General features: G+C 44.3%; 1 protein-coding gene across 3 annotated transcripts; it reads left to right on the top strand.

Moving 5' to 3' along the window:
- The first annotated feature begins 1418 nt into the window (after positions 1–1418).
- On the top strand, positions 1419–9838 carry LOC147885289 (BTB/POZ domain-containing protein). Of its 3 annotated transcripts, none has more exons than XM_087396589.1 (4): positions 1419–1641; positions 1825–2021; positions 2162–2415; positions 7849–9838. In XM_087396589.1, the coding sequence occupies exon 4, from the start codon at positions 8046–8048 to the stop codon at positions 9384–9386; it is 1341 nt and encodes a 446-aa protein (XP_087252715.1). In that variant the 5' UTR covers positions 1419–1641; positions 1825–2021; positions 2162–2415; positions 7849–8045; the 3' UTR covers positions 9387–9838. The 3 variants fall into 3 exon arrangements, with proteins under 3 accessions (XP_087252715.1, XP_087252714.1, XP_087252713.1); XM_087396588.1 differs by having other exon boundaries at positions 1419–1707; XM_087396587.1 differs by having other exon boundaries at positions 1419–2021.
- The last annotated feature ends 2411 nt before the right edge of the window (positions 9839–12249 follow it).

The following is a 12249-nucleotide window of genomic DNA, read 5'->3' as shown; positions in this document are numbered from 1 at the left end:
CAATGTCTCCATCAATCTACCTTTTAATATGGCAACTTGGTTAGATTCTCCACGATTGGGGAGGCTTTCAAATAGGTGAGCATGAAAGGTGTGGGGGGGGCATAGTGAGGTCTTTGTGAATAGGCCCCTCAAATTGAAAAGAATTAAAAAATGTATTACTTAATGGAAAAGGTAGGAGGGGAGGAGTGGAAAGGAATGGGGAGGTGAATGAGGATGTCCCTCTAGAGGGCCCCCCACTCCTCTTATTTTTGAGGCTGAGACTTTATAATGCTTATACTCTACTTCTTATACAATATCTTTATGTAGCCTTGTGGTGAGTAACTAATGTAGGTCTTGAGTTCAAGTCCCCCCCTTGCATGAAAATTTGAACCTATTTCTTTGACATTAGCTTAATTGGGGTGCTCCTCCTTTTCACCTAAGAAATCAATTGTATATCTCAATTGAAAAATAAAGGCCTATTCTCCTTAGTTTAAGTTACATGCATGGAATGATTTGTTCATATTAAGGGCCTTTAGATAGGTAGATGGGAAGTATACATGAGTGAACTAAAACCAACCCCCTATAAATATAAATATAAATAAATAAATATATTCTTATGAAAAGTGTATAGATATATAGCTTGGGGATGGGATCCTTCTTACCATTGTGGGCAGGTCATGGAACATGGATGGGCAAGGTTGTTTAGCCCATGGCCTAGATGCATGCATTGGGTGGGTGGGTGTAGTGTGTAAACATTGTGATGAATAATGGATTTTTGTTGAGTGTGTGACAATGTGAGTGTGTGTGTATGAGAGAGAGAGAGAGAGAGATCAAATATGTGTATGGTGTGAGTGTGTGTGTGTGTGTGTGAGAGAGAGAGAGAGAGAGAGAGAGATTTCACACAAAAAAGTGTGTGGTGTGAGTGTGTATGTGTTGTGTCTGGTGTGAGTGTGTGTGAGTAGGGGACAATGTGTCGTGTGTGTGTGTGTGTGTGTGTGTGTGTGAGAGAGAGAGAGAGAGAGATTTCACACAAAAAAGTGTGGTGAGGGTGGGTGTGTGAGTAGGGAACAATGTGTGTGTGTGTGTGTGAGAGAGAGAGAGAGAGTTGGCGTACTATAAGGACATGAATGGGGTGTTGAGGCGAGGTGGGTGGGTGGGGAGGCATGGTGTGGTTGGGGGAGATGGTGCGTAGCAAAGTGGAAAGCGTGCAGATGAGCAGCAGCAGAGCACGTGGGGGGGAGATGCAAGTGGCGAGCTGTTTTGTGGGCGATCCAGCCAGCCAGGATTCAACAAGAAAGCTGGTGAAGATGAGTGGTCGACCCAAATTCAATCAATCCATTCAATTTCATCGCTTTGATGCCGGCCGCCAAACAGTGAAACCCATCTCTGCTTTGCTTTGGTAAATCCACCACTCGTCCACCTTGGCATTTTTGCTGCTGCTCCTAAACAAGATATGGATCCCCTCCCCCAGTCAACTCGCCAACATTCTTCTCCTCCTCTTGACGCATCGCTCCTCTCAACTTGCCACTCCATCAGATCACGTTCCACTCACTACACGTCGCCTTTCATCCTTTGCATACTTATCTCTCTGCCCCACGGCCTGCACCGCATCCCCTTGCTTCAGATCCGCCTCCTCCGGGCTCTCCTCGTCACACCCACATGGTCTTTAGCTTCTCTTTACGCCTGCTGACTGGCTTGGCCGTTCGCTCGCCTGTGCCGTTTCCTTGGGTTGCGCGTGCCTTGCCTCGCTTGTGCTTATAGTTGTTTACTTTCCCTTGTCGCCGTCATTGCGTTAGGCGATCTCTACTTGCGCCTCACTGTCAATGATTTGCAACTGTCTCACAGGCACTAAAAGCATAGTATCGGTCTAATCTCTCAAGCCATTCCATAAATTTCAAAGTACTGGCTATGGATTGCAGCGTCGTATATGGAATTTGTAAGGAGCTGTGCAAACATGTGTGGAAGTGACGAGTGATCAGATGTTCCTCTTGGAGTTAGACGTAGCAGTCGAGTTTAAAGCATGCTCTCCAATAAGTCACCAGGTGACCCTGATCGATCATCTCGCGCTGTCTTCACGTTTACTCTTTCGAAATTTTGTCTATGTATGCTTTGGGGGGGGGGGGGGGGGTGTGTGTGTGTGTGAGAGAGAGAGAGAGAGAGACTAAATGGGGCCTGTCATCAGACTTTGCAGCTATTCCTGCTTTATGGTGTGCCCCTCATAGGCGATCCTCTATATATAACAAACGAGTCACAGCATCAAAAGTATGCTGGGCTACGTCCCAGGCTGCACACAGGCTCTGTCTAGCCGGAGGAGGCATCAAATGTTGGCACTATTAATGCTGACTGTTTGTGGGTTATCAAACGAGGAAGGCGCTGCAGTAGTTATTGCCTGAGACGTGGGTTGAAATTTCAAAAGCTGTACCAGGGTCTTTAAAGGTCACAACTCTCTCTCGCTCTCCCCCCTTCTCCTGCGTGCACCTCACTTAGATCATATGCTGTATGCATCAGGATGAGTGGCTATTCTTGGGATAGGTCGTGGGTTGAATGTTTGCATCTATCCACATTAGGACTCGAAAGGTGGTGGTTTGAAGTATTGGCTCTCTCTTTAAACTAGCCTTGGGATTACAAGTTGAAATTAAGTGGCAGGCTTAATTCTATGTAGCTAAACTTTCTTTCCAAAATTATAACTACACATAGACAGTTTCTTTATTTTGAAAAGGCAAGCATGGAAAAATAGTATGGTAAGGAACATCACTTCATTGGGAGAATTTCGCCATTTGAAAGAATCAGCTGCCAAATTCTATCGTTATGACATATTTACGAGGATAGAATTGAAGCAACTCTTTCCCCAGTTTTTCTCCTTGAACAAGGTGACTTTTGGGCATTAAGCACTCACACTGGGGTTAAGATGCCTTATGGACAAATGGCACCTAACCTTAAGGTGAGCGCTTTGAATAAACCATGATTGCATTTAGTGAAGAGCAATCAGAGTCTCAAGAAAAAGAGAGCAATTAGAATAGCAATAACTGCCAAGCTTAGGTGCAGTATGGAACTGCTTTGCAATCGTTGGACCAGGAAACAACAAGCTCTCGCATGTAAACTTGGCTGTGAATGTAAACTTGGCTGTAAACGTTGTGAAGTTTTCGTCCAAGTTGCGGCCTGCTGGTATTGCGATAATTCTTTCTATCTTAAATGGTGCGTTGCCCTATCAGCTAGATTTAGATTTAGATGCTCGTTTGGGAGAGACTAAAACGAAATCGTGTAGACTTCACAAGCAGTTGTAGCTTGAATGAAGAGATTTGGACTACTTTTTGATTAGCCTTCTCCTTTAGTGCTAGCCTTCGTCATGGCTGAGTTTGCCCTTCACCTCCAGAGTGCCGACAGAAACTCGGTACGAAGACTTTGTATAAATGGATGCTCAAGTATGTGTGGGTGTGTGGATTTGTATGTGTGAGAGCATACTTTTATACTATGGTCTACACCCACTGTTGGGCGCTGATGACGTCAGTGGGGATGTCATAGTAGCTAGTCCCTGCTATGCGTGATGGAGTTTATGGTTTTCAATCTTATGAGTGACTCTCGTGAGATTGAAACTGCACTATGTTGTGTTTTTAGAGGATGAGTTTGGGAATGTTCCTGGATTCATCTAGGTATATGTATTTGCATAGTAGCTACACATGATGGAGTTGATCCTGATATACAGAACCTGCTTCTGCATGATGATTTTGGGTTGTTCCTGGATTCATCTAGGTATATGTCATAGTAGCTAGTCCCTGCTATGCATGATGGAGTTTATGGTTTTCAATCTTATGAGTGACTCTCGTGAGATTGAAACTGCACTATGTTGTGTTTTTAGAGGATGAGTTTGGGAAAGTTCCTGGATTCATCTAGGTATATGTATTTGCATAGTAGCTACACATGATGGAGTTGATCCTGATATACAGAACCTGCTTCTGCATGATGATTTTGGGTTGTTTCTGGATTAATCCTAACAGCTTTCCCACAGGAATTTCATGATGGAATTGACGTTGATGTACAAAAGTATACTTTTTGTTAAGTTTTTGGATCAGTATGGGAATGTTTCTGGATTAATCTTAAGAGCTCACTTGTGTGGTATTACTGTTTTACCAACCTTGATCAAAGCTAGCAGAAGTCTATCCTATTGGTTGTATGTGAGCTACCATGGCTCAGAGCTTAGAAGTGTGATCCAGAAAGAGCTGGATATCAAGAGCAGATAGTTGGGTAACATGTAAGCATCTTATTTGATAGTGCTGGTGTGGGAAAGTTGATCATATGTCATTTAGCCTAAACACTTTGAATGGACAAGCCATGAAGGAGGCTTGGACTCGAAATCAAGCTGCAACGATAGACATGGGGATGTATTTGCATAGTAGCTACACATGATGGAGTTGATACTGATGTACAGAACTTGCTTCTGCATGATGATTTTGGGTTAATCTTAACAGTTTTCCCACAGGGATTTCATGATGGAATTGACGTTGATGTACAAAAGTATACTTTTTGTTAAGTTTTTGGATCAGTATGGAATGTTTCTGGATTAATCTTAAGAGCTCACTTGTGTGGTATTACTGTTTTACCGACCTTGATCAAAGCTAGCAAAAGTCTATGCTATTGGTTGTATGCGAGCTACCATGGCTTAGAACTTAGAAGTGTGATCCAGAAAGAGCTGGATATCAAGAACATGCAGTCGTGGATTCTCCAATGCACAAAATATCCAGTCCATTAACACTCCCCGCAAGATAATTAGTGCAGCACTCAACCTCTTGAGCCGATGAGGTTATTAGCCATCAATCACAAATGTGTGTGTGCACTAGTCACTGGCAACCTTCACGCACATCCCCATACATATGCATATACCATTTATTAGCAGTCTTATCAATTCTTTTTTTCCCCCCCATGCGAAACCTGCAAGATTAACTTGCTCAAGGTGGAAATACATTATGTAGACATGAGAGTAAACACCCAATGGGCCGATCAAAAGCTCTCAGTGCGAATTAGGAAAAATCCTAGATTTAGGTTGAAAGTGCCACCTCAACCCTGCTGTGGTCTCTGAAAAAAGGGGGAGCCACTCCATTCCATAAGGAAAGTAGCTCTCCTGGCAGAAGCTGCCTGGAAAGGACCCCTGTATGCTCACAAAAATTGTTATGTCAATTCTTAAGGGCTATGTCTGTCAAAAGTGCAGAACAGAAAGAAAGAGGATACACAACCACTAGGGGGCTCTCTTTTCCATATCAAAATCATATGGAGTGGTTTGTGATTTTACAAAGTAAAGGAAGAGTAGATTTTAAAAGAGAGGCTAATTGACTTGCTCAGAAAACCTTGAGAGAGATGATAAGCCCTATCTAAACTTGCCTCTCTCCTATATTCTCGTATCTGCTTATTGTCCCACGTGAAAGAACCTGGTCCACTAGCAGCAAGGTATCTTTTAAAATTTCCCAAGCATATAGTTCTGCTCCTCTCATTACAGATCCCTTTCTTAGCCATCTGTTTACTCTATGCTCAACTGTGTTGATGTCCCCCAGGACAAAGGCATTACCATTTAGCATAGTTAAGAAGTCCCAAGTATGTGTATTGCTTTGAGTGCTATTTGGGAGCTACCTCTTTGAAATCACACTGCAAAGCAATCCACCTTTGGTTTCCCTGATTATGGCATCCTTTCGGTGAGAAAGAACTCCAATTGCAGTTCCTCCCCTACCCTCATCATGATTCATATAGTACCACTCCCTCCTTTTGCCAATAGCTTTCAATATAGTTCCAAGTTGCGGCCTGCTGGTATTGCGATAATTCTTTCTATCTTAAATGGTGCATTGCCCTATCAGCTAGATTTACATGCTCATTTGGGAGAGACTAAAATGAAATCGTTTATACTTCACAAGCAGTTGTAGCTTGAATGAAGAGATATGGACTACTTTTTAATTAGCCTTCTCCTTTAGTGCTGAGTTTGCCCTTCACCTCCGGAGTGCTGACAGAAACTGCTCAAGCATGTGTGGGTGTGTGGATTTGTATGTGTGAGAGCATATTTTTATACTATGGTCTACACCCACTGTTGGGCGCCGATGATGTCAGTGGGGATGTCATAGTAGCTGGTCCTTGCTATGCATGATGGAGTTTATGGTTTTCAATCTTATGAGTGGCTATCGTGAGATTGAGACTGCACTATGTTGTGTTTTTAGAGGATGAGTTTGGGAATGTTCCTGGATTCGTTTAGGTATAAGATTTGTGACCTTGACTTCTTGCAAGTGCTAGAAAGTTTGGAGGAGAGAGTTAGCTCCCAGCAACTAGATGGTTTCTCTCCGAGTGGCTATAAGCAGTTTGCGAAAAGAAATTGGTTTACTCACCATTTTGTCTGTTGCTCCTTTCTAGCCCCGGGGTTAGGTCTGTTCATCTGCACAGCTGCCTCTTTGACCTGAGATTGTTGCATTTTATCATCCTTTGTAGCAAAGAACTTATCCTTGCACAAACAAGTCCTTTGCTTCTGCCATTGGAATAGGGATTTCCTCTTCAGACTCATGATCTCATCTTCATCATTCACATCAGCCAACGTTGCATCCATGCTGTTTATGTTACATTGAAGTCCTTGGACCAACCTGGCTTGACTTCAATGTTCTCAACCTCATTCTACTGCTCTGCGATCCATTCATCCATTTCTTGATCCACCAATGTCTGGAATGCGGTTTTGGAAATGAAAGAAGACTCTTTTTTGTCCATTACTTGCAAGTTCACCCGAGGTAAAAGAAGTCTTCTCATCCTTCTTAGCAAGCTCAGCACTAGAGACATCTTGGGAGTTTTTAATTAGAGACCCACTTGTCTCTTGGCACTCACGTGGAGGAGCAGATGCAGCAGCCGGTTTAGCTTTATTCTTTTTTCTGGGGACAAATTTTGACTGTGTCTTGAAAGCTCATAGAGAAAGCTGGAGTTGGGGAGGTTTTTGTAAACCAGCTGTTGTTCCTTAAATACTTCCCCCTTCCTATTGAGGATCACAAGGGTACTCAGTAGGTCCTCTGCCAATCAAGCTGGACACAAACCTGAGGGTCTCCCCTTGGGTTTATGAGCTATACACCTACGGGCGGAAGACAGACTATCAACTTTTCTTTTTCTCTCTTGCCAGCTGCATGTTGTCCATATGCTGCATGTTGTCTATCTGTCTTCGTTAGTGAAGGGGAAAACAGAATCTCTAGTGGTTCACGAGGCTTGAACAAAGGTTTGTCAGGGAGCAGCGGGAAGAGAGCCAAGTCTGTTGTCTTTTTCTCCCTCGAGAAAGGGGCAACAGGTGCTAGAAAAACTAGAACTTGCATGTGTCACATCAAGCTTGCCACTTGCATGCACTGAGAGTCATATAAGAAGTACTTGTTCCTGATAGCTTGGGCGTCAGGATCCATTGGAGGTGATGGATGGAGAAGATGGGCTCTCCTGTCTGAGTCGTCCTCTATCTTCGAAGTTCTTGAAGAAAACTGATATTTGATGCTTTAGTGCGTAGCACATCCAAGCTGCAGTTGGCATCAATCTGGTTGTCATAAGTTAACTACCAGATTTTCTTGTTAAGTTGAGGGAGATTTTAGTAATTCTAGGTGTTATATGGGAGTAGCTACAGGACCATAACATCGAGGAATATAGCATGCTTTTTCTTTTAAGTAAGGTCCTTGCCTTTTGAGGCAGGTTTTGGAACACATGAAATGATTGGAATGTCTAGTGTTTTTATACTTTGTAAACCTTTATCTTTCATTCAAGTGAGCTTGTCAGACACAATGACTAAGCATAACTGTTGTTGATCAGGATTTTTTAAATAATCAGCATCAATCATCTATTGTGGCTCTGTTATGTGACTTTGGATTTTTCTTTGTTCTACAGAGGTGCATGGTTGCCAAAACAGTGTCTATTTTCTGAATTTTTGCCCAATATTCAACTGAGGTACCAAGTGGAGCTTTTACTGCTTGGTTTTTTATATATGGTTGGAAGTGTTCTGAACCTGCTGTTCCAGCATGTGTTGAAGGGGTTCTTTGTGCTTCACTCCCTGTTGATCAGCTAAAAAGAAAGAGACAGTGGTAATGATGGCTATGGAAAAAGATGAATCATGCTGCACTGGTAAATTGGGAGAACGATCCACGAGTGATCTCATTGTGAGATTGAGGACAGCAGATGGAAGAGATGATTGGATCTATTCTCACGCACATATCTTAGCAAAGGCCAGCAAATACTTTTCCGTTCGATTGTCTGGTGAGTGGCCTACATATCAGCTGTTGGACTCAAGGAATTATATTGAGCTTACATGCAAAGAGAGCGATATTGATCACCATGTGACCCTTCTGAGGCTTCTTTATGTGGCAAATGTATCATTGATTGACATGTTTCACAGTGTAAAGGGTACTCTTGGGATTTTAAAAGTAGCAGAAAAGCTTGGGTGCAATGATATTGTTGCAAAGTGCATTCAGTACATTGAAGCAATACCTTGGGAAGAAAGTGAAGAGGAGGAAATTTTGAAAATTATACCAAGATTGGGAGACAAATTTCTTCCTATTTTGGCCAGGCTTCAACCAGTTGATACTGAGGCCATTATCAACGTATTTCTTTCTGCCGTATGGGCAGCTACTGTTCCAGGGAGAGTGACAGCAGGGCCTTCTGCATACCCTATTGAGCTGAAGGCATCAGCACAAGAGCAAGTGGAGTATATGCTGGCTGAAGATGATGATGCACCTCTCCTCGTTGCAGATGAAAAGGTTAAGCAGGAGGTGAAGAAGTGTTTTTTGGGCCTTTTCATGACTTTCAAAGTTGGAATGATGACCCTGCTCCATGATGCACGTGATATTTCACAGCTCTCAGAAGATAGTGTTCTTGAAAAGGCATCAGATTTGGTGTGGGCTTCTCGAGTTCTTCCAAAGCTGGGTCTTTTGCAAGAGCTTGTGACATGTTGGGAGGAAGGAACTGATGATATTGTTGAAGTTCTGGATAATGAAAAATTTAAGATGGTGTTTTGGGAGACGAAGCTCAGAATATTGGAGCTGACTGGAAGGGTAATTGAAGCTGTTGGATATGGGAGTGTTATTCTTCCTACTTTGCAGCGAATTCACCTCATGAAAGTATGGCTTCCCTATGTCAGGAAAACCAAGCCATTGCTTGAACTCCAACTTTCTCAAGAGAAGATGGCTGCCTCAATGGATGCAGAACTGTGTCAAAGTATTGAGGCTGCTTTTGTTTCCCTTGTCCTGTCATTGCCTTCTGGAGACCAGGCTGAAATTTTGGCCAATTGGTTGCAGACTGGCCAAGCAGAGTATCCTGATCTGAGTGAGGCATTCGAAGTATGGTGCTATCGCACCAAGGCTGCTAAACGCCGTCTTACTGTGGACTTGAATGCACTAGGTGGAACATCTGTCAGCAGTGTCAGTGTTTGAATGAAAGCCCCCTTGATTCATTGAAGCTGCATTGCTTTGCTGTAAAGTAGTATTCCAAATTGGCTTCGCAGGTCTGTTTCCTGAAGATTTACGGAAAGTTTGTGTTGTTAACGATGTCAGGATTGCTTGGATGGCAAGTTCCTTGTTCTCCTTTTTGTTTACTTTGTACTATACCTCATTCTTTTCAAGAGACAGTTGTTTCCAAGCCACTCTAAAATAATTTTTAGGGGCTAAAGGAATGCTCACTCCCATGTTTGCGATATTTCAAATTGGTGCTCCATTGTTCAACAATAGGGATCGTGGATGACACAGGAAGTCGGATCCATGGATAGTTTTCTGTTTTGGTCGAGAATGCAGGTGATACATGTATACACCTCATCTGTACAATCACATGGTCCTACTAATGAGTTGTAAGAAATTCAGTAAGGTGTCAGCTTGTCAGTGATTTTGTGTCCTTAAAAGTATTACCAATGATAATATTGAGGTAGTTGTGGGTTTCAGGTGTTTTCCACAACTCCATTAAAAGTTGTTCAAATTTGAAGCTGGATCAAGCTTGTACAGCTTAGACTCAGCTCCAAGGATATTATCTGTATTACTGATTTTGTGATCACTTCTAGATTTCGGATGCAGTCTTACAGTAGTGTTTGACAGTAATGGCATGAGTTGAAAAGAGCAGTTATGTATTCTTGTTAACCATTGGTAAATTCTGAGATCCTTGATTTTTTCTGGGGTACCTGCCACCTGGTGATACTTAGGTTGCCCTAAGATTATAGGAATACAGCATTGATCATCTGCCAAATGAGTAGTTCACAATTCAACATTTCAGGTTGGCTGATGACCTTTTCATCAGCAGGCAATGTGGACTACATGGCAAGGTTTGTTTTCACACCAATTGTTTGAAGCTCCTTTCTAGTAAAAGACCGCATGTCATTTTTGTCCAGTCATATTCTGCCAGGACTGAATGATACTATTAAAGTGTGCACTGGATCAAGGAATTGCTTTCTTTGCCATAGAGAGGAGGGGGGCATTTAGGGCTCCCCCTCACCTGTTGTGGCACAATAACTGGGGGTGAGAAGATAGGGGGAATAAAGAGGACCCCCCGCCCCCTTTCCCCTCTTTCTCCCCCCCCCCCCCCCCTTCCCCTCTTTCTCTCCAGTCCCTTTCCCAAACTCTCAATGTTGCACATGCAATAGGGGGGCGGGGAGGGGGGGGGGGGATAGAGAGGTTGGGGTTTTTGGTTCTAGGGAATTGAGAGGATGGGGATTTTGGGGGGGGGGGGGGGGGCACGAGGGGTGGAGGGAGGGGGGGCACGAGGGGTTGAGGAAGGGGGGGAGAGGGAGAGAGAGAGGGCCGAAGGGGAGAAAGTGAGGGGCAAAGAGAGAGAGAGAGGGAGAGATTATTATTTGGAAGACCGATGGGTTGGGGGGGGGCGGGGGGGGGGGGGGGGGGGCATGAGGGGTGGAGGGAGGGGGGGCACGAGGGGTGGAGGAAGGGGGGGAGATGGAGAGAGAGAGGGAGAGATTATCATTCGGAAGACCGATGGGTCGGGGGGGGGGGGCATGAGGGGTGGAGGGAGGGGGGGCACGAGGGGGGAAGGGGGGGAGAGGGAGAGAGAGAGGGCCGAAGGGGAGAAGTGGGGCAAAGAGAGAGAGAGAGAGGGAGAGATTATTATTCGGAAGACCAATGGGTCTATGAGACTGAGGGGGGGCACGAGGGGTGGAGGAAGGGGGGGAGATGGAGAGAGAGAGAGGGCCGAAGGGGAGAGAGTGAGGGGCAAAGAGAGGGAGAGATTATTATTCGGAAGATCGATGGGTCGGGGGGGGGGGGGGGGGGGGGGGGGCATGAGGGGTGGAGGGAGGGGGGGCACGAGGGGGGGAGGAAGGGGGGGAGAGGGAGAGAGAGAGGGCCGAAGGGGAGAAGTGGGGCAAAGAGAGAGAGAGAGAGGGAGAGATTATTATTCGGAAGACCAATGGGTCTATGAGACTGAGAAACCTAATACAAGCCAATTGAAAGGGTGGCACATCAACACCTATATAAAAGCAAAAACTAAAATGCTACATAGTCTTACCAAAATAATAGTCATCTACAACATTGCTATCATCAACATGATCACATCAGACCAATTGTCATCATAATACGAAGTGAATTATGCTCCACGGTCACCATGGTCCACCCGTCATCGGTGAGGGAGTGATAGTAAGGAATAAAAAATAGAGTGTTGCTGGCTGCTTGGGGATACAATCTTGCATTGTCTCATGGTCACAGCTCTATGTGTAATGAGGGCAAAAGTAATGCTTGTCGGTTGTGCTCCCACTTTAAACATGGAGGGAATGTCCCCAAGCGAAAGTGATCATGCTCTGAGAAGAGTCTACTAGGGTACGCTCCTTGTCTGTGAGATAGGAGTAGGAGCACACGATGCCTAATTGCCTCGTGAATGAATGTAGCCAAGCATCTTTGATTTGGAAAAGAGGGTAATCGATAACAACCCGGAGCTCTCTTTGAATAGACAATAGAATCGCCTTTTAATCTCAGAGTATGTTGGGCATCTGAAGATAAAAAGTTCCTTTGACTCAACCTCCTGTAGGCCACACAAAGTGCATGTGCGTCTCCTCTTGGGTAGACTTTTTGCCCAATCACTTTCAATAAGGAGTCTATGGGAAGAGGTCCGAAATTGTCTGATAGAGAACCTCGGGGTAAATGAATCCGTGTATATCCTAGTGTGTCAATAAACCCCTCATCCGAGATATATAGTGTAGGCAATGATCTTTGTAGAAGCATAGCTTCACTCGGAGCTCATTTAGTTCCAACCAAGTTTGGAATGTGTGTAGCGTCATAAGATTCTCATGTATGACTTGGTTGACCT

This window comes from Dipteris shenzhenensis, chromosome 25 (assembly GCF_047967505.1).
Source record: "Dipteris shenzhenensis isolate YYH24624 ecotype China chromosome 25, Dip_SZ_1.0, whole genome shotgun sequence".
In the NCBI taxonomy this organism is placed as follows: domain Eukaryota; kingdom Viridiplantae; phylum Streptophyta; class Polypodiopsida; order Gleicheniales; family Dipteridaceae; genus Dipteris; species Dipteris shenzhenensis.
The sequence above is the reverse complement of the archived record's forward strand: the minus strand, read 5'-3'. Positions and strand labels throughout refer to the sequence as shown.

Excerpts from the sequence above, each read along its gene's own strand:
- LOC147885289 (XM_087396589.1), top strand. The coding sequence starts at position 8,046 with ATGATGGCTATGGAAAAAGATGAATCATGCTGCACTGGTAAATTGGGA.